The 25,066-nt window shown below is 39.1% G+C and overlaps 1 protein-coding gene across 5 annotated transcripts in view; it reads right to left on the bottom strand.

Moving 5' to 3' along the window:
• The window catches only part of DPH6 (diphthamine biosynthesis 6), a 358,530-nt gene that overhangs the window by 233,476 nt on the left and 99,988 nt on the right, over window positions 1-25,066 (bottom strand). For all 5 annotated transcript variants that reach the window (XM_075927016.1, XM_075927014.1, XM_075927013.1 and 2 more), the window contains one exon: window positions 8,661-8,722. In XM_075927016.1, coding sequence (XP_075783131.1) covers window positions 8,661-8,722 — 62 coding nt within the window. The remainder of the gene's footprint in view (window positions 1-8,660; window positions 8,723-25,066) is intronic.

Below are 25,066 nucleotides of genomic sequence, written 5' to 3' on the forward strand. Positions count from 1 at the left end.
TAATTAATTCACTTCATATCTAAAATTGAAATGCAACATGAAAACCTTTTGGCCTTAGTGGGTTCATCATGGTGTACTACCTTCTACTGCTTCAGGCTGAAGTTCTGATGTCAGAGAACTAATACATGGTCATGTTTTAAATACTGATCTCTGACATCAAAATAATTCAAATTTGTGAAATATAATGGTCAACTGACTATTTTCAACCAAGTTCTGATGGGAAACTTTTTCTGCTATTCACTGGAATGGCTTGGATTTCTCAACAGCAAACTCTTTCCTCATTGCTCAAGCAGAGATCATCCATGTTAGGTAAAGAGACTGCAAATTTGAGCACTGTGTTTCACTTTGATTTTGAGACAAGAGATCCTAAACTAGAGGTAGAAATACTGGTGGATAAAACGAAAATTGATGGAGAATCTGTATATCAGTACTGCTTTGGCCAGGTGAATGCTATACGGCTAGTCTGTCTTTTAGCTTCCTGATCTCCCTAGAAATCAGTGGGCCTGGAGGGAACACATGCAGTACATCATTCAACATGGAAGAAAAAAGGACTCTGTTACAGTACCTGAAAGAAAATCTCTGACATTTAGTATTTTGAGTGGTTGCAAAGAAGCCTATTTTTTAGGTATCCCCTCTCACAGAAGATTCCTAGAATATCCATTTTTATTCACCATTTGTGATGGTCTATGAATTTCCTATTGAGGGAATCCACAATAGTGATGCTCAGCTCCCAAAGATGAAATGAGTTTAGGAAGATATTTTTCGTTATGCAGAAGTGGATTGCTCCCTGGCATAGATGAGATAATGTTGCACCTCCTCGCAATATCGTAACAATGATATTGTCAGTGAGAACGTGAACTACCTAATCCCCGGTGATGGTAATGAATATCTCAGAGGCCCCGTAACCCAAAGTTCCTGGAATGAACTTTATACTAAATGAAAGTTCCAAAGGCATCCGAAGGGCTTGAGCCTGAAGTTGACCCAGATGGGTCCCCAACATATGGTGGACACGTCTGTTATCAATGTCATACTTGACTCTGGTGGCAGGAAAGGAACCCCTCTGAATACATTCTGAGGGTCTCAGCACAGTTCATGGCCTTAAGCATTCATGAGGGTATGCAAATGAATATGTTCAGCAAATGTCTGCTCGGAATTCAGAATTCTGGCTTGTTAAGTCACGTACATGCACAAGGCCATTTGTCTCAAAAGCTGTAGACAAAAATGCACTGTTGTCTTCAAGTTGGTCTTGAGGTTCTCAGACAGAGTCCATGAACTGGAATCTGTCCATCAAAAGGTATTCCATGGCAGTCCCTATGAAATGTATTCACTGTATTTGTCATAATTTGATTTCTGTAATTCACTTTTATATCTAGAAAACAGACGATATGTCTGATAAGAAGGATGCTGTTTTGGATGGAAGACCTTTAATCCTCTCTGAACTAGCCAACTGCCTAGGTCAGGAAATATCTGAATTCCTAAGTGACACAGATAGGCTGTTACCACCACCATACATTTGGAAAACACTCTGGGGCTGAAAACAAGCTGAAGAATAGCACTGTGTACTGGTAGTGCATGATGTGTACCATGAATTGATGGTATTTTCAGTAGCTAAGATGTACTTAAACGTGACAATAACCATTCTGAAGGTCAATGGCAAATATTAATTTGCATTCTTCAAGGAAAGAACAATGGCTGTCAGTGTGACCATACTAAATTGGATCTTTCTGATACCTTCTATCAGATATCTTACAACTAGAATGGGTCAAACCAATCTTTCTGGGAACCAGGAAGTAGCAGGAAAAGAAGGCTTTCCCTTTGTGCCAGTAAGGAACTTCCTCTATTGCTATTCAATTTCAATAGAAACTTCAATTCTTGATCCAAGACAGTCCTGTGAGACAGATTCTTGAAAAGGTATGGAGTAGATAGATTGGGAAAAGGGAGGGAGATGAGCTGGATAACATAACCCACCTTTACAGTGCTGATCACCCACTTGTTTGATGTAATCTCTGCCAATGCACTGTAAAAGAGAGAAAGGTGTTTCCACAACAGAGGGATTAGATCAGGGGTGGGCAGTAGTTTTCACAAGGGGGGCCACTTAATGAATTTTTCTATGTAGTCACAGGCCAGCTCCACCCATGGAAGGGTCAGAACTTAGAAAGGAAGGGTCAGAGCTGAGGACTAGTCTCCACCCATAGCTGTCTGGGGCCGGAGGCTTTGAATTAAAAACACTGTAAAAGGCTTGCAGATCCTGGCCCTGCCGATACTGCGTTGCCTAGCAGCTGCCTGGGGTTGCTGTGGCTATTTAAAAGGCTTGTTGCAATGGCCCCTGCCAGGTAGCCATGAGCCATTTAAATAGGATCCTGGTGCCTAAGCCACTGCCTGGAAATGCAGTGGCATGGGTAGCAGGACATAAATAGAAAGCAGCCAGATGCAGTCCGCAGGCTGGATCAAACTGTTAGGCAGGCCGCATCCTGCCTAGCCCTGGTTTTGATGTATATAGAAGATAAGATGCTGTCCTTGACTGATATGTAAAAATGACTGCTTCAAATTCACTAAAATCTGGTGAAGAAGGGTATGGATGATGTCTAGGAGGCTAAGATCTGTACTCTGTTTGAGACTTGAATTATTTCCTTTTTTACTGGGAAAGTAGATATCTAGTGACAAAAAAGGCACAAGAGCCTTCAACATAAACAGGGCAAGCCCACCTACTGGATGAACTCTCTGTTTTATATATATATATATATATATATATATATATATATATATATATATATATATATATATATATAAATTCCTCCTCTGCGATAAGGCCTACAATGACAGCACTGCAGAGCCATTCTGACACTCTCCACATGAGGAGTCTTGATTTTAAGTGCTCCTCATGGACTGAGCCAGAATCTCCCAGGGAAGAAGAAAACAGGAAGTGTAACCTCTACATTTCCATATGACTAGCCTCTATAGATTCAGCTAGATTGGTAATGCTGGAGCTATCTAACTGAAACCATAGAGACCAGATGTAAGTGGATAAAATCATTCACCCTTCTTTTTTTATCAGGAATCAGAACACAGAAACATGATGCATTTTTAGAACAGAATGCCTCTCATTCCATAACTGCAGCCAGGAGGGGCTTTCACAAGTTGGGGTGCGGCCTGTAAAGAAAGGGTGGTTCAGTGGTTGGGTTGTTTGCCTGGGATTTAGGAGGCCTCAAGCCTTAGGCAAGTCACATTGCTCAAGACTGCAACTATCTCCATCTCTAGTGGCATTTTCAGGTGTCCAAGTAAATTAGGCAGCCAACTCCCATTAATTTCAGTATGAGCTAGGTGCCTACCTTGCTTAGATACTATTCAGAAAATCCCACTAAGTGCGTATCTGCATCTTTAGATGACTAAGCACCTTTGAAAATCTGCCCTCTAGTATTTATGTACCCTCATCTGTAAAAATAGACGTGGAAAACCACCTAGCTGACAGAAGGCTTATATACATAACATCTTGTGACACACTCAAATAGTGCAGTCATGGTGGGTTACATCAATACATTAGATACATAGGACTGGGATAAGAACATTGTGACGGGGTGCTGATTCCTGCCGCCCAGGAACCTACGGCACCCCACACTCCTGAGCCCGCGGGGAGCAAAAGGGATGCCGGCAGGGCTGCCACAGCGTCTGGCGGCCCCGAAAGCCGGGAGCGTGGACGCTCGCGGGCGGCACCCCGGCTCACGTGCCCCGTCTGCTCAGGGATAGCCGGGGACATGGAAGTCATCTGGAGGGGACGCCCCTCCCCGAGTGACGTCATCATGCAGTGCCCGGACAAGGAGGGCGGGGCCATAGAAGGCGGGCGCTTTAAAGGATGCCCGGAAGGAGCAGGAAGGGGAGGAGACGCTATGGCCGGGAGAGAGGAGCCCGGTGCGGAGGTAGCGGCGTCTGTAGAAATGGAGGAGACCGTCGCTGAAGCAACCAGCCCGGCGAGGAGGAGGAAGTGACCCAGGACGGGGTCGGCAAGCCACGGCAGCTCCTTGACCAGATCCCAAGGGTTGGTGAGTTACGGGGGAATCCCCACCAACCAGGCAGCAACTGTGCGCCGCTGCCTTAGGGTCCTGGGTCGGGACCCAGAGTGAGGGCGGGCCCGGGTCCCCCTCCTCCCTCACGGTCTTCCCATAGCGCCCCGGGAGACCGAGACTCAGGGAGCTCTTAAACGGGCTTCGGATCTTGTGTTGTTGCGCTGAACCGTTGGAGTTTGTTAAGGAGACATGGGTGGGGGGAAGGTGCGCAGACAGGTAGCCCCGATGATGACAGGGCTATAAGCCTGAGGGGCGGCCTGTCCCGTGACAAACATAAACAGCAGCAATGGAAGAGGAGAACCTCGAGGTAGCTTACATTATCCCAGCTCTTGGGGAACTGAGGAGGTGGATCCAAAATGGCTCCTCAGAAAGAAATATTTTGCCCATAAAGGAACCTGAAGGCTCTAGGTTCCTCCTGCCAATGGTCCTGGGAGAGCTGCAGACGTATTACTTGAGTTAATATGGTATTTTCCTTGATTTGGCTGAGGCATCACATTCCCTCTCTGGCCCTCACCATGGTGTCTAGTGTCTCTCCTTATCCCTTTGTGTTTGTCAGCATTTGTGATGTGAAAGATTACTATAAAATAAGATTTTTAAAATCATAAACCCAGGCATTTACCTTCAGTTTGTAGTTAATGCTTCTGTTTCACTAGGTCTTAAAGGTCTAGTATGAGGTCTATTAAAAATAATGTATTTGTCCTAACTTTTGTAGCATGCACACCACAAAAAGAGCTACAGAACAATGTTAGCCATGTAAGCTTTCTCATGCTGTCCTGCCAACTTATTTCAATACTCTGCAGGAGGAATATCTTAGTAAGAAGTTAGGCCTTTCAGTCTGTGGCTTTCTTTTGACATGGCCAACAAGAAGGCAACTGTAAGGGTTTTTTGTGATTCACCACCAACCAACACTAGGAGCTACAATTAGGCTGCTAACTCATTTTACACAGGTCACTGAAGAGACAGACAACAATGCCTTTTGGTCACTACTAATATGTGCTACATTCAGAGCAGTGACCTAGAGGTCAAATGTTCTCTACTTCATTACCTGTTACACTATGCTCCAAGGTCTCATTTTTTGTAAGAATTACTTTGAAACTTTGGATACCATAGGCAACAAGAATGTGAAAAACATGTGAGGCAAGTATAATTATCAAAAAAGACTGACACCAGAACTATTTCTCTCATTCACATATATACACAGTAATTTCCCCATTAATCCAACAGGGTTTCAACAGCTAGACATCATTCCTCTGCTCTCTCTCACCAAGAACCTCGAGCACCAGTTCCTTTTTTTTCAATCTGACAAAAAAGTATCTTATTTCTTCCTTCACAAACAATTATAAAGATGCTGTAGAAACAGTTTCTGTATAATAAAAGCATAACTTTAAGTGAATTTCACAAGTTAGTGGGGAAAATAAACAACTTTAGTGTACATTATTGCCTTACACTATATATAACTCTTTTTCTATACCTTTGACTTCAAAGGATATGTCTATGTCTACCCTACAGGACAAATTTGAATTGAGATATGCAACTTCAGCTATGTTAACTGCGTAGCTGAAGTCAAAGTAGCTTAATTCAGCTTTTGGCGCTTTTTATAGTGTCTTACTCCTCATGAAAGCAGGTTTACCGGTATCTATCAGGGTGCCCCCCTCACTTCAAATTAGCTGTCCTAACTAGACCACTAATTCGAACCCTTGATGATTGACAGTGGCAGCTTCAATCTTACTCTGTAGTACAGACATACCCAAAGATTTTCTAAATAATTAACTTAGTGAATTTACCATTCCCAAGCCATTTCCACTGCATCCTATAGTACGTACACATAGCTAACACATGCTAGTCTATAAAATTGCTTCCCAGAAAGATGTGTCTTGTTATGCTAAAGAAATACCAAAGTCTTAAACTACTGATTTAGTGAGCACTGCACATGGATTCTGGTTTGCATATCAAGCTTCTAAAATCAACTAGTGGACATTACTCAGTAGTTCACAACACGGAAGACAAGGGAAAAAACCTGAATTAGCATTTAAATATTGCAACAGTTGTGTTCCTGGGAAGATGTTATAAAATGTGAATCTATCCCAGGAAGGTAACTGGCAAGGGGTAAACTGAAGGAGCGATAGAATACTTTAGTGAACAGAGCACAAGCCTGAGAGCTGGTAAAATTGGGTTCTAGTCCAAGCTCTCACACTAATTTCATATGCTGCTTTTGCCAAAATCATTTGACCTCTCAGTAATTCAGTTTTCTCACCTGTGAGACTCATTATAATTAGCCATCTTTATAAAGTGAGTTGAGATTGCAATATAAAGTCAATACACACAGCAAGTTCGTTCCAGTATTAAAGATATTACTGTTTCCAGGAATATTATCTCATCTCAAAATGGGGAGTGTCACCAGAGCTTTTAATAACTCTAAAACTAGAATAAATATTTTATTTACATATGGGCTGATATTCACAGTGCTGGCAATTGGCATAGCCTGCTAGAGGGGTGGGATATGTAAAGCACTCTAATGTGATGAACTTTACCTATCCTGGGTAGACACTGTGGGCACACTTTAAAAAGTACCTTTGAAACCCAACTACATTAATGTGAGCTGTGTACCTTTTAGAATACAGCAACAGGGTCTACCTGAGACAGTTAGATTGCAGCATGTTGGAGCAATTTACATATCATACATCCCTCCGGTGTACTTTGCCAGTGCTAGAAAGAAAAAGCTGTATAGTACTAAAATATGGTGTCAGTCCTAGAATAGGACAATGGAGCAAAGTAGTGGCAGAAGTTGTTCAAGTATAAACAAGCAAAGTTAAGCAATGAAATGGGATAAAACACATTTGAAGTTTACACAACATGTGAAGTTTCTTTCACCAAAATGTCTAAGTGAATCTGTGGAAGGGCAATAGAGATTTGTCAGAAGAGAAAGCCCTTCTATCCCTCATCAATGTCACCTTTTGAGGCTTAGTGAATCACTGAAGATGGAGATTTGTGTATTTAAACTGTTCCAGTATGACTCATAACGCAAAATGTTCAGCTAAGAACACAACAGAAGCAAATTTTGTAGCTATAGATTTTGCTCACTTTCTATGGCATTCCACTACATACTTAGACCACTGGTTTATAACTGATACTATGTGAACTCTAGTACACTAAGACTTCTTTTTTCTTGGATTTACTTGTTACATTTTCTCTCCATTTAATTTTTTGATACAGCTCTGTTTCTTTGACAAACTTAGTTGTGTATTTTAGCTTCCAGTAAACATAGCTGGATTTGATGATATCTATTCAGCAAAATTATCACATAATTCCTCAAGAAAACCTTCTAGACAAACACTCTAGTCAAATAGAAATTTGAACAACTGTAGAAGGCCATCAGAAATCGTGGTAATGGTTTTCAGTTCGTATTGTGGCAACCATCTGTCACAGTTTGCAGCCAGGCAACTCTACAAGATATACAATTAAATACAGAAAACCAAGTTCATATGCAATCTTTGGTTCCTCAAAATAGTACACAACACAGCTAGGGGTTGAGTTTCATGTTTGGGAGAATGAAAAATCCTGCCAAACAATTATCATATTTTAGTCTGTCAGGAAAACAGTCCCACCAGGGCTCTTGAGGACATCACGCAATCCATTCCTTTCCACTAGAAAATAAATATATACTTCAGGATAAATCCTTTGTTCTACGTCCCCAATTTAAGTCTGGGGGACCTTTTGGCAGTAAAACTAGTGCAGTTGAACTGGTCAAAGAATAGTAGTGAAGATCTGAAGAGCTGTATAGAGGTGATACATGCTCTAATTTTCTACTCTGACCCCTTTCAGTAGAGCAGAGTTTGGATGCTACTCCAACCAATAAAATGTTTTAGTACACAGACAGGGGGATTCCCACCTAGATTCTTCTTTCTCAGCTAATGAAGAGTCATAATAAATATTTCCTATTTGCATGCTTAGCATAAAGGAGCCCTGCTAGTTAAAATTAGAAATTTTTTTTAAAGGCCCTGCACTTAATCATCTATATTCTGACTACAATATGTGTTCTTTACTCTTATTCCTAAGAGAGTTGGTGACTTTTTGATGGAGTCATCACCCCTGATGCTATGAGAAAGGAAACAGCCACTTATTCCTTCTTTAGTTTTCCAGCCCTCACTTCCCCAGCAAAGCATTAGATTAACTTAAAACACATCTGCTTCAGAGCACAGAACTTCTTTATATAGATTCCAAATGCATGATTGCAAATTCCAAAATGTTTTATTTCTCAATACCATTGCTATGTATATAATTCTGACAGTTCCTGTCATGATCAATCACTTTAAACTACTTTTGGGTATACAAGGCCTTAATTACCCAAAAGGCAGTTTGCCCTCAATACTGAAGGTTCTTATTCTTTACTTACTTTTCAAAACATACAATGACACCACTAGCCATCTGACTTTAAAATTCTCATATGAAATACATAGTAGATTTCTATGTCTACTGTAAAACAAATTTTAGACTAACACCCTTTTTCTGAAAGTAACTGTTTCTAGAATTGTCAGTTTTATGAAATGAGCTTATATTTTAAACACTGCATATTCTGAACATGCTTTAAGTGCTACTTACCTCTAAAAGATAAGGCTCCATTTGATCCAGTGTTTTTCCTAGATGTTTATCTGGATCTAAACCTGCCAAGATATATCAAAATATATTTAACAAATAAAATAAGTGAAAGAAGTTTAGACGTCAAAGTAGATTTTTTTTGTAACATTGTCCTTTAGAAGCCAGTTCCTGTATATTTAAAATCATTTTGATCCTAAAGTAAATGTACTTAGCTGGAATTCTCTCTTATTCCCTTTGGGCAACCAGTTTCCATGTTTGTAGAAAATAAGGTTAATTTCCTTTGCACTGTGTATCAACTGGAAATTTCATTGTTTTACTGTATGCTTTCATTTCTCAGAACTTCATCAAGCACAAGGAAATGTAGATAATTCAAGTTCATAGTAATAAAAAAAACTACCACAGTCTGTGCAAGATTATATATGTAAATACAGTAGGAACCTCAGAATTACTAACACCTCAGGAATGGAGGTTCATACCAGAAAATGTTTGTCTCTCTGGACAATATGTAATGATTGTTCTTTCAAAAGTTTACAACTGAACATCGACTTAATACAGCTTTGAAACTTTATGATGAAGAGAAAACACTGCTTTCTCTCTTTTAGTAGTTTAAATTAAATTTAATACACTACTGAACTGTATTTGCTTTGTTTTGGTCTAAGTTCTGCTGCTGACTGATCGTGTACTTTTGGTTCCAAATGAGATGTGCAGGTGGTCAGTCTGTAACTCTGAGATGCTATAAAAAAACCTAACTCCATAGTTCCCCCATTATTCAAAAGTGACAAATTTACCTCTACTATTTTCTATTACATATGCCTTTTGCCAAGCCGCATACTGTATTGTGTGTATGCATCTCTCTTTCAACACACACTGACACACAAAGCATAAAACTTGGATTGTCTCTTCTCTTTGGAAGACAGGAACTCCTTTGTTCTTCCATTTCTTTTTGTTTCTTTAAGGTTTCTTGTGTTTTTGATGGTTGTGTTTTCATTTTGACTGAACAGTTCTATTTTAATTGAGGTATAAATATTTGATAATTACCTTCTTTTTATAAACAGATTCATTTAACTGGCAGGCCTGCTGACTGGGGGTGAGGGAGGAACAATTGCCTTTTTGTATAAAAAGGGCCAAGAACTTCTGGCTGCTGCCTCCACCACTACATCAGCTGGAGCCCCAAACTCTTTAAACAGCTGTCGGAGTACCGCAGAACTTAAGGTTGAGGAGGCTTGCTGCAGTCCAGGTGGCACTGAGGGCTGGCTTCCCCAGCTCTGCTCTTTCTGCTTGAGGCCCTGTCCCTTCTGGGGGTGGAGAGCAGCCCACCCCCCATATTGCCCAGGAGCCCGGTGAGGCTGGCGGTCCCACCGTTAAGTATCTACCTTTGCTCCAGTAGTAGCTTTTTGCCTTTGTGTTTTGTCAATAGACATACCATTTTAGGCTGTGATGTAATCAGTTCTTGGGAGCAGAGCATATAACTGGTGCTAGTCAGTTTTTGGATTAAAAAAAAAACACTTCATGCCCATAACATCGTAGAATCTGCTGTATAAGGTAACATTTCTCCTTTTACATCAGTACAAAACAAATATGCAAGGGGGACACTATGCTACTTGAATGTGTCATCTTTCAGCTGAAACTTAGAAACAGAGGTCCTAATTACTTGAAGTTACTAAATATCCATTGGTGATTTTTAAAAGGGTAGGAATGCTGGGAAAACTACATCTAAGTAATGACATATTGCCACCTGTACCTAAATTATTTCAAAATTTTCACAGACACAGTATTCACCTTTATTTCCCAGACTATCCTGTCACCCAACATGACTGCATTTCAGGAATGGAAGAAGTAATACCTATAGTATAGCTCATAAAGCACTCTAGGTTTCTTCAATATGAAAGTCATCATATAAATGTAGGAATATTAATATATTTATGCTAATCTTAGGTAACTAGCATTCATTCAAATCTGGTGATGACAGACTTAGATTATTTAAAATTCTATGAAGATAAAATAATTTAAATAAATGAGATTTCAAAACATTAAGGAAGATTTTTAAGATTCTATTGAAACACATTGTGAATTATTTTATGACCTGAGGAAAATAGTTTAAAAACTGCTTTAATGACTAAAATAGGAAGTCGCTTTTTTAATATCATTACTGGAGTGAATCTTCATGTTGGTATAGATTTGATATTGTAAGCTGAATCTTCAGATAAGATTGTTTGTTGCCAATACAAGAATCATTTTAAAATATTTTAATTTTATTTTGAGGGTTATATGAGGTGCTCCAAGACAATCTTGGTCCTACTGAAATCAATGTCAAAGCTCCTACTGATTTCAATTGCAGAGGAGCAAGCTACCACTACATTATTTCTAAACATTCATATCTGCTGTAGAACATGATGAGATTTCTGTATGCTTTATTTGCAATTGTTTTAATATCTGTAATTTTTTTATTGATTCTTTTAAATTATATTAGTAAAATACTGTATCTACATGTTTGTATTTTTTATGTTTACTACTATTTTTCCCTTTTGGTCTAGGTTTGCCTACTTATTTGGCTACTTTAGATCTCATTACCTGTGCTGGCAGATGGTGTCCATTTGCCTGTTTTTATCCTTTATTATTATTTTAACAATAGGGAATTATACATGTACCATCCAAAATGCATGAATTTATGTCAAGAAGATATATTCTACAATTATGTTGCAAATATAGATTTGAGTTAGGTTCTATAAAGATTTTACCATGACTGATGTGGGAGGAAATCATTATTCATGAGTGGTACAGCTGCAACTTGTACAGGTCTTCCAGGGAAAGTGATAGCAACACTGTGACAGGGCAGCCCCACTCGAGGCGGGGGCACCTGCCCAAGCTGCACTGTACGGCGGGCCGCCACGCGCCGCCCGATTCTGCCCTGGGTGTTCGGCGGCGGCACGGAGCGTCCCTGCCTTGGACGCGCAGAGTGACGTCAGCCGGGCGCCATGTAGACGGGGGCCACGTCACCCAGGCAACGGAGGGACGCCTAGGCGCGAGGGGCGGGGTCACCGAGAGACGCTGGGGTCGCGACCCCGGCGCCAACTTTAAAATGGCCCCGCAGCGCCAAGAGAGGGGGGAGAGAAGGAGCTGAGTGGATCGCCCTGGTCGAGACAAGCGACGGCAGCCGTACTCAGCCCGGTGAGCGGTTTGATCCTGGTAGTTGGGTGTCGGGGGACGCTGGAGCCGGAGGGGAAGGAAGCAGCCCAGGGCAGAGTCAGGCTTGACTGGTGGGCTGATGTGTTAAGGGGTCGAACCCCGTCAGCCGGGTTCGGGTCAAACTGAACCTGAACCCTTAGGGCCCTGGGCTGGGGCTCATGAGAGTGGGCGGGCCCGGGCCCCCCTTCCCTTCCCTCCCGCCTTGCCAGGGAGAGGGAAAACGAAGATAAACGCGTGAAAAAGGGAAACTGAAGGACTCGGAGCTCTAGGACAGGAGAGAGACCTCGGGACAAACGCCGCGGGGCGACCCGGGGCGTCACAAACACTCTGTTGCACCCCAATCCTTGACGTATTTTGTTTATAAAATGCATTTTTCTTATTTTGTTTTCTTACTGGTTTTGATCTTATTTTGCTTTTTGTCATTAAGTACTATAGCAAGAGAAACAATGACTTTGTTACAGACAGAGCTCAGCAATATCCACAGTGATGCACAAATGAGAATTGTCTTTCATTTATACAACGATTATGGAGCTAAGGAGATTATAGCTTTCACATGGCTACATATTTCCTATGGATCAGATCCTCATCTCATCATAGTAAATGGCAAACAGCCTACTGGGAGACAGATCATTAGATGATACTCTGGAATAACTCCATTGACTTCAGCAGAGTTATGACAGTTTATATCAATACAGAATATGGACCACTTATTTTAATGGATCCAGGATTTGGCTATATACACGTTTCCTGATAAGAAAACATATAAAGGAGTTAATACTAAATAATAAATTACTACATCATCTCTGCAAGTTTCCATGGACTATATATTAGCACATTACCTTTCCTTTCTCAAAAGAAAAAGACATGTTTCTTAAATGAGCCTAATATTTTTCTTATTATTTTGAATTTTATTTCTATCTTCTACAGAGCTCCTGCAAACGCCACCCAAATTGTCATCAATCAATTGAAAACTTTATAAATCTCTATTCCAGGAGTCCCAAACTCAGTAGCCCATCAACAGGCTAGAACCGTGTTTCTCAACCTTTTTTTTTTATAAAGGACCCCTTTAAAAAAATTATAAGTACCTCTAGTACCTACAGTTTTCAGACACACAATATTTTTTTCTACCATTGCAACACATTTGTTTAAAGAACTTAATCATAGCTAGGCAGGCGATTACATTTGTGGGTGTAAAAAGTACAAAAATAATAAAGCGCTATAAAACTTAAAACAAAAATTCAGTTTTCTCAAAATTTCAGTTGTGTTGACGTACCCCCCAGACTTCATACTACTTGTTGAGAAACACTGGGCTAGAGCATATTCTCAATCTGGCCTGGGAGACCAGGCATCCTGGAACGGTGGGTCTGAACGCATCCCCCCAAACCTTGCCCCTTCCCACCACTGCTCTGCCCTCTCCCACTTCATGACACCCTGTCCCAGCATGGAAGGAGACATGGGAAAACAAAGTGGAGTGGGTGTGCCCACTGAATATGCTCCACTTTCCCATGGCTCCTGCCACTGAAAGCCTTGAAGGGGTCCCAACATCTTCTGCTCCCATATGCCAGCCCCCAGTAAACCCTAAGGCTGATTCCCTCAGGCTATGTCTAGACTAATTAGACATAGTTAGATTGCTAATATGCTCTGGTCTACAGGTGGACCATGGATCAGGAGTTTGAGACACATGCTCTATGCCATTATCAAAATAATTGATCAAGATAGTGAACAGAAGTAGATGTAGGGCTGCTCCCTGTGGAATACCACTTGATATGCCCTTCCAGCTTGACTGTGAAACACTGTTAACTATGCTCTGGGAATGGTTTTCCAAACAGTTATACAGCCACCTTACAGCAGCTCCCTCTAGGCTCTATTTCCCTAGTGTGTTAATGAGACGATAAAGCAGGACATCATCAAAATGCTTATTAAAGTTAAGATATACCATATCTACCACTTTCTCCAGCCACAAAGCTTGTTACCCTGTCAAAGAAAGATATTAGGTTGGTGTGACAGAATTTGTTCTGGACAAATCCATGATGACTTTTACTAATCACCTTATTATCTCTTAAGTGTTTGCAAACTGAATGCTTAATTGTTTGCTTCATTATATTTCCAAGTATTTAAAAGTTAAGATGATTAGGTTGTCCTTATATCACTTTTTTTTGATTGGCACTATATTTGCAAAGAATGCATATCATATCATATAACTCATAAGTTTAACAACTTCCCCCAGGCATGAAAAAACTATATTTGAATGAATTCAGAACAGTTTTAAACTGTACAATGATAATGTAATATGTACACAATCTACAAATAAACCCCATTCTGTAGGAAGCACACACATTTAAAATATGCAATATATTCCAAGTCTGTTAAAATCTGTAAAAATGCAATTTGTGCATCCAGTTTCTAAGAAAAGCTTCCTCTTAGCTAACAACCTTAATGTTTCTTAGGAAAAATATGTATTTCTTTTAAAGTTTCATTTAATGTAGAAGTGTTCCTTTCTAATGAAATTTGCATGAGGAATGGATATAAACTGTGGTTTAATAAGGCCTTAAAAACCAGATAAATTTACAGTACACTCGTAACCAGTCACCTGCAAACTAGCTAGTGCTATCCATTTAATTTAGAAATGCATTCATGATCAGTCAACTGCAATTACCAATCCTGTTTTTACTTTCAATGTAATGAAATACCAATATTCATATATACTCATAAATCATAAAAACCCAGCTTAACTTTAACTATTTGGTATTTCTTTTTCTTTAAGAAACATAGATTACTTCAGACTCTCATAATTATTTAGATTAAAGCAGAAGAATATAATATAAAACCTTACTGCATGTTATCTAATCATATCACACAGATAGTTCCTCAATGAGACCAGGTCTGAAGAAAGTTGTATGAGAGGATAAACCCACATTAGGCCCAAACCCTGAAAAACTACACAGAATTAAGAAATTAATTAGAAGAAAGGACCATAATTTGCAAAGCTGACATCTATTTTACTTTACTTGAGTGTATCAATGAGATGCAATTATGATTCAATTAAAATATTCAATTTTATTACTTTACTGACTGACCTTGAAGTTAATGCCTGCTTTATTTAATTGCATCATCTATGAATAAATGTTAACCCTAGAATGTTATGCCCCATTATTTTCAATGCATTTTTCAACTCCCCAATTGAATTATATCAGTTAGTTTACTATCTGCTGCCCAGAAAGCAAGTGAGGCTTTATTTCTTTGAGACAGTCCAGTATATGAGAGAAACAACATGGAAGATTTGATAATGCTATTTTGAATTGTGTCCAGTAAAAGTAACCATGCTCTGATCTCAACTTTTGTGGACTAGCATTTTACTGTAAAATCAGTATGCGGTAGTACAAATGGTGTAATTACTTTGAGAAGCAATTTCTAGTATGTCTGTAATTCCTGATAGATCCATTGACAGAAACTGAACATCTTCTTGCATAAGTCAGCAAAGGCTGCAGAACAATCTTTTGTCAATACCCGATTTGCAACAATGCCAGAGGACAATTGTTAAATTAAATGCAATATTATAAAAGGACTCATACAGAAATGTACCAAATTTCAATCCTCACACTCTCATGCAAAATAAAAATATATGGATTACCGTTAAAAGTCAAAGCATTTCAGAAGTGAAAAGTTTGACCAAAATACCTGACTGCAAAATACATTTTAATGGTCCACTTTGTTCATACAGACAAATACACCATGAAGCTCTAAAATTAAATCCACACTCAATATCATTTTTAAAAACACTCATACTCTGTTTTCATAACATGAGGTTTACTTACTAAAACAGAAAATGTAACAACTCATCTCTGTGAAAATGCAGTTTGAAATAGATCTTCTTTTGTATACATGTTTTGAAATGCTGAGTGACTATATGCTTTTAAATGAAATATTTTCATAGACTACATCCCTATTTTTCCCTTTATTTCAACAAAAGATAATCCTAAAAGAAAATCGAAGTATTATTTATTGCTTCCGATGAATGGCCTGCTATGCAGTTTTTTAATAAACCACATTACAACAGATTCTAATCTCAGATGCATAGAATGTGCTGCAAAAACCCACTACTGTCCAAGAAACTGAGTATTACACTAACACATTTTATAAGAGAAACCTAGTTATAAGCTACTCATTCAAATTATAGAGAAAAAACAGCAAATTATAGAGAAGCAATAGCTGCTCCATAACTGAAGTTGAAGCTGCTTTCCATTTCGTTGCCTGATATTCTAACTCTTCCATCTGTTTTCCCCAAGCATCTCATCACCCCAAGATACATCTCCCAGAAATTTAGCTTGCTACACCACATTGGAATAAAATGGGTAGTTTGGAATATAGCGTTATAGGTATGGTATTTAAAGTTTTCCACTATTTTTGTCTTTTGGAAACCCCTTCCATTAATTCAGCGTGTCCTTTAAATGTCCAAGGTGTGGCCAACCTTGTTTAGAAGATCCTTTACTGCTGGGAGGGTTAGTGACGGACTTACCAAGACCCACAAGAGAGAGATCACACTTGTGAGATAAGATAAATAGAGAATGAGTTAAGTTCATTACAGAAGGTGTCAAATGGAAGTTGAGCGAGAAAGATTGAGAAAAATTAGGGGAATTTCTGAGAAGCTCAGCTCAGCTAGGAGGAACTGGGAAACTAACCATCTAGCATATACAGAAGAATGGACGGGGAACAAAAGACTGGGAGGGACACACAGATGAGTGATATGGAACTGTTCTCCTCTTACTTGGAATGAAGGATCATGGGACTAGTCATTCAAAATATGTAATAAACATTCTGGGCTTCATCCTACTCCCATTCAAGTCAACACAGAAATTCTGACTGGTTTTAATGGAATCTTAATTAAATAATATAAAATTGATCATCATATCTCCAACAGAATATTTCCATTTTCAAACAAAAAAAGTAGGTAGAGTTAACATATTTTGGTATAATGTAGGCAGGCTGATATATAATGAAAGATTGTATAACAATAATGAATAGGGTGGATTCCCTGACATTTCATTTCCAACTTTTTAAAGTGTTGAATTTTTGTAAATAATATGGCTATGTCTAGACTGGTATGATTTTCCACAAATGCTTTTAACGGAAAAGTTTTTCCGTTAAAAGCATTTGCGGAAAAGAGCATCTAGATTGGCACAGATGCTTTTCCACAAAAGCACTTTTTGCAGAAAAGCGTCTGTGCCAATCTAGACACGGTTTTGCACAAGAAAGCCCCGATCGCCATTTTCGCAATCAGGGCTTTTTTGCGCAAAACAATACTGCGTTGTCTACACTGGTCCTCTTGCGCAAAAGCATTTGCACAAGAGGGCTTTTGCCCGAACGGGAACAGCATAGCATTTCCACAAGAACACTGACAATCTTACATGAGATCGTCAGTGTTCTTGCGGAAATTCAAGTGGCCAGTGTAGAGAGCTGGCAAGTTTTTCCGCAAAAGCATTTGCTTTTGCGGAAAAACTTGCCAGTCTAGACACAGCCTATATATAAAGGGGAAAGATGCAAGAATAAGTTAACTCCATGAAAGTACATTTTCCACCTCAAATCTTTATTTTAAATATTTTACAATATAGTTTAATAAGCTTGATTTGACTTTGTTTTTATATGGCATAATGTAAGCCATGTTAGAATCACTGCTCTACAGCCAAAATGCTTCTGAAATAAATGTAGTCAAACTTTACTAATTCTGAGTCACTGAGAATGAAAATGATGCTTAAAATTGTTGATTGGCTATAGTTTTCAAGATATGCTATTGGGTCAGTATATACGACCCTTGACTTGCGAATGACGGAGGATAAGTGAGCTATAAAGGGAAGGGATCTCAATTTAAACCAGAAATGACTAAAATACATCTTTGACTGGATCTATGAATAAATCTATGACTGGGTTTGGACAGTACTTGCTTTTTAGGCAAAACAATGAATGATGCAATCTGAAGCTGGTATTGCATCATACATGATATGAATTGCATCATGTTATTCCTAGAAGTCTTGGATGATGCAATCATAACGAAGCTTATATCACTCTGCTGAACGAATTGCCCTATATCAGCTCTAGAAATCATACAGTGTCGTGCTCTCTTATTTGTCCGTATTTGATTTTTCAAAGGGACACATTTCTGTTCAGCCAAAGTGAGCAGAGATGCCTCGTACTTGTGTGAACAGTGCAGATAACTTCTGCTATGTTTGTGGTGAAGTGACTTTTGCATCACAAAAGCACAGTATAACCACTATGGTTAAGAAAGCCTATCACCTTTATTTTGGCTGCAAAATTGGAGATCAGGAAAAGAGGTGGGCCCCACACATATGCTGCAACACTTGTGCAACAAATCTTCGCCAGTGGTTGAACAGGAAAAGGAAATCTATGCCTTTTGCAGTGCCAATGATTTGGAGAGAGCCAACAGATCATACTAGCAATTATTACTTCTGCATGGTTCCTCCAGTTGCGAAAGGTGTGTCAAAGAAGAAAAAGTGGACTGTGCATTATCCAAACATTCCATCAGCTATACGCCCATTACCCCACGGAGAAGGACTGCCGGTTCCTGATGCACCAGAATCATTCTCACTTGAGTCAGACGAGGAAGAGGATGAAACTTCTGGTTCTGAACCATCAATGTCACAGGACCCACATTTTCTTCCATCCTCCTCCTCTGAACCACACCTCATAACACAAGGTCAACTGAATGACCTTGTTAGGGATTTGGAACTACCCAAGAGTAAGGGAGAGCTGTTGGGCTCCAGACTACAGCAATGGAATCTCCAGGCAGGTGATGTTAGGGTTTCCATATTCCGTGACCGTAAAAAGGATCTTGTCTCATTCTTCTTCATGGAAGGTGATCTTGTAGCCTGTAACAACATCGATGGTGTGATGGCAGCCCTCCATATCGTTCACGATCCAGATGAGTGGAGACTGTTCATTGATTCATCGAAGACGAGTCTTAAAGCTGTTTTGCTGCATAATGGCAATGTTTTGCCATCAATTCCAGTTGGTCATGAAGTCCATATGAAGGAAACCTATGACAACATGAAACAACTTTTGAGGTGCATAAACTATGACCAACATCAGTGGCAGCTTTGTGGGGATTTGAAGGTTGTTGCTCTCTTGCTTGGTCTGCAGACTGGATACACAAAGTACTGCTGTTTTCTCTGCGAATGGGATAGTCATGCAAGAGATTCCCACTACATCAAGATAGATTGGCCACTCTGACAGTCATTGGAGCCTGGGAGGAAAAGGGTTCAGCATCCACCACTTGTTGAATCAAGGAAGATTATGTTACCACCCTTACACATCAAGCTGGATCTTTGTCAAGGCCATGGACAAAACACAAGCAGCTTTCAAGTACCTCCGTGGAAAATTTCCAAGGTTAAGTGAAGCTAAGATAAAGGAAGGTATCTTCGTTGGTCCTCAGATTCGTGAACTTCTTCGAGATGATGCATTTGACCATCCACTGCGTGGCAAGGAAAAAATGGCATGGAAAGCCTTCCCGTTAGTGGCAATAAATTTTCTCAGAAACAACAAGGCAGACAACTACAGGTTGTTGGTGGAAAACCTTCTCAAGGCATACAAAAGCCTTGGTTGCAACATGTCATTAAAGATACATTTTTTGCACTCTCATCTAGATTTTTTTCCACCGAACTGTGGAGCAGTGAGCGACCAGCACAGCGAGCGATTTCACCAGGACATTGCAACAATGGAGAAACGCTATCAGGGTAAATGGAGCCCATCAATGCTTGCAGACTATTGCTGGACAGTGACAAGAGATGTTCCATTTAATGAATACAAGAGACAAGCCAAGAACCACCGAGTAGACACTGAATAGGACTAAACTATGTACATAATAGTTTTTTGACTTTTGTTTCATAATAAATTTTATTTATATAACCCTTTTGCTGATTTTTAAAGTGTTACAAAAACAGGACAGGTGAAATATTATCATGTAAAGCAACCATAAACACATGAAAAGTTTACAATTTATGATTAAAACTCCACTACTACACAATATACATAGACATAAAATGTAAAAACTTAAATATCTTGGAAACAGTAGCCAAACAGTTGTTTTAATTGTCATATTTGAATTCAGCACATCAAAATACATAATAAATAGCACATTTTATCTCTGAAGCAGACGACTTCTAAAAAATTGTAGACCAGTGTTATGTTAACGAAGAATTTAAGAGATTCAAAAACCTTTCTAACAATAGGAGCTAAATACTACTGAACAAGCTAAATTCAAGCTAAATGCAATTGTTCACTTCTAATTCTGGTTTGTATTTTTCAACTGTATGTAGTTCTAAAGAACCTTTTCAAAATTTAATCAAGTATTTTTTACACTAGGGTAAAATCTGATGTCATCAAATTTCAGAATTCTATCTGGTAAAAGATCCTAAAACTCTTCATATTTACAGACTGAATTTTATCTTTACTCTCTAATGAGTCTAATGAACATCAAAACTAAATGTATTCCAGTTGCATGCAGGGTTTCAAAGGCAATTCAGTTTTTTACCAGACAAGTAAAGGAAACCTCTCTAAAAAGTAACAAATGGTCTGGTAGCACTTTATAGACTAACAAAACATGTATCGTGAGCTTTCGTGGGCTCAGCTACGACCATGGTCATCTGAAGAAGTGAGCTGTGCCCACAAAAGCTCATGATACATGTTTTGTTAGTCTATAAAGTGCTACCAGACCATTTGTTGTAGTTTTCTGTACAGACTAACTTGGCTATCCACTGAAGCTCTCTAAAAAGTGTAACTCTTTGAAGAAATATTTCATTGTTTCATCAACTGACAAAACAACATTTTTTCTGGAAAATATTTTAAAAACACTAAATTTTTTATAGCTTAGAAAAAGGTTGGATGGATTTTATTTAGCACTGGGCAATTGTGTATGTCATCCACGTCCTGTGCTTCCATTCTACAAAACAAGATTTGATATAGTGCATGCTGCAGCTCATTAGGAAACAAGTGGGGAAAATATGGTTAACACAAAAAGCTTATATATTGGTAAGTTGCAATCAGTTTTACTCAGTCATCACAAAAACCTTGAAATCTAAAAAGAACATATCATTGGTGATGCTAGTAGTGCTATCTGTTGGATAATCTGACATTTCCCATTGTAAAACACTGTTTTCAGATGTTTCTAATTTTGGAAACCTTTAATTGTTTGGCAAGGACTCCATGCTGGGTGTCCATCTCAGTCCATTTTTTTAACGTTTCAGCCAAAACAGTTTTGACATTTCAGAGAACAAGACTGGGGGAAAATAAAGTCATTTACTCTACACTAAAATATTCTGTCAGTCTTTCCTTTCAATAACTCTTATGCTTTGGAGCAGTTATTTGAAATATGACCAGGGAGCAGCCATTGTATCAGCAACGTGTCTTTTGCCAGCTCTGTGAAAATTCATCCAAATCTGGCCAATTTATAAGCTTTAAGAATTTGCACATGCTCATTAAAAAATTCAATTTTAGCAATTAAAACATGCGAAGATTGCATCTTCCATGCTCAAGCCTCTCTGAGCTTCTAGTGCTGACCAGATTATGCATGTCATCTTCACAGACAATACTCATCCTGACTTTCAATGTAATAGTTGCTTTCTGCTTGGCACTGAAACAGAGCAGTGAGCCTGACTCCCCTATGCTCTCAAAGACTCTGTTGACACCAGGAAGTATGGAGCAAGAAGGTTCCTGATTTGAATACAGAAGGAACAAAAGCCTTAACAGAGGGGGAAGAACAGAATAGGTTGGGGGACGGAATCTGTCAAGATTGGGACTGGAGAAGGTGTGAAGGGAGTAAAATGAACTGGCTGAGCAAGGAGACCAGGACTAGAAGCTGGGAAGTGGATATGGGGAAGCTGGGAATACTTGGGTAAGGATATAAGCAGGGAGTATGGAATAAGAAGCCAGTGGGGAAAATGACATGTTGGGCTGGGAGCAAGTTACCTGGAGGGACAGAAGATCGCACATGGAGACTAGATGAAAAAATGGAGGGAGAGGAGGGAAGTGAAAGGAGAGTAGGCCTGACTGTACAAGGAGATTAGGCTTGATGAAGGTGCGGGAAATATGTGTGGGTGGGAAGGGTAGTAATATCTAACAAGGATCTAAGATGTGGGAAGCAAAGTATCACACTGTGAAACAAGACTGAGACAAGAAATCTAGGAGAGACAATCCAATAATGAGGTGTAACGAGGAACAGGAATTGGCTAAGCAAGTAAACTGGGCTGCAGTAGTCCAGGACAAATGGCATTAACGCAAGGAGTCAAGTGGCAGAGGACTGTGTGGAGGATCTAAGAATTCCAAACCTACCGATGAACCAAGTAGTTATCAATATGATGCCACATAACATTTCTGTGGTTTTTTCTTCAGTTTGTATTTTTATAAAGCTAGAAAATTATGTATACAAAATTACTTTATCACAAGAACATTATTTAGCCAAGAGATCAAAAGTTAGGTAATGCCACAATTAAAGTTGCTTTAGTGCATATGGTATAGAACATAATTATATGGTCACACCGTTTTTTTCCCCACAGAATCACTGCCTCATTAAGTGCAAAAAATGAACTTGCTCTAAGGATGAATGAGGGACCTGGAGGGAAGGAAACTGTTGTCTATTGGACCCCTGGCTCATCTGTTGCAGAAGTTGGAATGTGTGTAGAAAATAAGTAAATAAATCAATCTTCCCTGACCATCTCTGCCTACACATTCGCAGTGCCCCAATAAAGAATCTACAAAAACTGGGTGGCCAGAAGATCTTTGGTTATCTGTCTCCAGAACACAGATCAAAATACGTCTTTTTATAAATATAGGCAAATAATTCCAAAAATGGGAACCAAAAGTTAGGCTACTAAATTTACTTTCAGCATCTAAAATAAGTGAGCTGGCTAAGTACACAGCCACTCACACTGAGACACAAATGGTCAACTACATAACCCAAAGTGTGGAATGAAATGAAGTCTACAAACTTTTTGGTGTAGGATTTCTTGGTTACTCTTCTCTATTAACCTTTCCACCTGACCTAGTAACCATCTTTCTTCCTCACTCTTTTTCAACTCCATCTTCTCACAATTAAAACATATTCTAATCTAGCCAGCTTCAAAAGCTTTACTAGTCCCCAAAAACATCCTCTCCTAGATGACGTTTCCTTTCACCTCCAAACTCAACATGTCTTCCAACTTCATCCAAGATCCCTTCCAGTATTGCCTCTGCCCCCCCTTAAGTCCAATGAAACTGCTCTTGCTAAGAGTATGATGGTCAATTCCAGGACTTCTCTTCCTTCATACTCTAGCCTCTCTGCTGTTTTTCATACTCCCTATTATTCTCTCCTCGACAATCTTAATTTACCCAAGCCTTTGTGACTCTAGCATCTCCATTTCCATTTCAAACTTCTCTGATAATTTTTTAGCATCTGTTTCAGTAGTCCCCTTCTTATTCTCTAGAGCAGACAAACAACGCTCCCTATGTAGCGCCTTCCTCCCATTTCAACTTTTCCTTGGATGATCTCATCTATTCATTTGGTTTCAACTACAACATGTGTGATGATGACTCAAAAATCTATCTCCTTACCCCTTACTTGTCTCCCTCCATTCAGCCTGCCTTTTGGTTAGCTCAATTTACCTCTCCGACAACTCATGTCACCTTGGAATCAAGTTTCTCCTCCCTATCAAGTCCCATCACAACCCCTTTTTCTCCCCTCTTACCAACTTTTTCTCAACACATTTTACTTGAATCCATTGTTAGCTTTGACTATGTTTTTGCCTCCTGCTTCCACAATCACCTATTTATTTTCCGGCTGAGCCCTATGTATAGAGTGGGATATCTGTTTAATAGAGCAAAATGGTTGCTGGGGCCTCATGAATCATGACCCCTTTGGTAGCACAGCTATAAGACAAACAAGTGACAGAGAGTTTGCTTTCTTTTCTGTTACTGTTAAATAATGTGAGTTATACGGCTTCCATGAATTCAGCACACAAATGCACTAAGGAAACATGTCTGAAGCAAAAAGGTCAAATACATTTACATTCCACAGTGCATGAGCAGATTCTGGAAGCTTTGTTCTAAAATGTAACTACTATAGTTATATGCTGGATCAAAAACAATCAAGATTTTTAAGGAGGAAAAAGAAAAGAAGGCACATAACAGCCATTCCTAAAGTTCCTGCCAAGCATCCCCTTCATTTACCAATTGTGTCAATGGTACAAAGAATACAATAATAAAATGAGTTTCAAGCCTTCAGAACTATGTGCAAAGAAATCATACAGGCTAACTTTGTTGAAGGAGGATCTTTGTAATAGGTGTTTAAAGGCCATGTTTGAGAATGTCTTATCTTATTTCCAAGAGAACAGTAAATCATTAAAATTTTGTACTGGGTGACAGATAAGAACATTATTTGCTATTTTAACTTCTATTTAAAATTATGGTACATGAAAGCAATCTTTTCCCCATTAGTAAAAATAAACAACATTGAAAGCAAAGGCTATAAATGTTGTCAGAAACTCTATTAAAGCACTAATATCCAGCAACAACCAGAGAAAAAAATGGAAAAACAACTTAAAACAAGCTTAACTGTCTACGAAAGACTATCCTGTTCTTTAGTTTTAATATAATGTGAAAAGGCACTTGCATTTATAGTGCAATTTAGGGAATCTTACATTGATTCTTTATTTTTTCCCCTTCTCCACCCCCCCCTTTCCTTTTATTTGTTAACGCTCATTTGTCAAGTCGTGTTTAAATTGCCTGTATAATAAACCAGTAACTTTTTAGTGGAAGAGACTGTTTTCCTCTGTGTTCCTACCTAGTATGAAACCCCTCTCCTCAATCCAGATTTCAAAACTTCTCACAAATGAAAACTGTAGCCTGGTTTTAAAAGAAGACCCATTCCCATTTAACAGAACAAGGACAGATTTTCAAAAACAGTGTTAAGAGGCTGAAGCTTCCACTTCTGTACCTCAGTGGGCACTATTGGGTCCTGAATGTTTTTTTCTCTACTGGGGTAAAAATCCTAGCTTCTCTGCAGTCAGTGCGAGTTTTGCCATTGACTTCAATGAAGCCAGGATTGCCGTTCATGCAATACTTAATTGGAAATCAATAATCAATATTCTCTGTTTCCATTATTCCCACACAAATGAAGAGAGTTACAATATATTTTCTTTTATATGGGCTAATGAAAGGGCTAGGTATAGAAATATTTACTA

This window comes from Pelodiscus sinensis, chromosome 4 (genome assembly GCF_049634645.1).
Source record: "Pelodiscus sinensis isolate JC-2024 chromosome 4, ASM4963464v1, whole genome shotgun sequence".
Classification (NCBI taxonomy): domain Eukaryota; kingdom Metazoa; phylum Chordata; order Testudines; family Trionychidae; genus Pelodiscus; species Pelodiscus sinensis.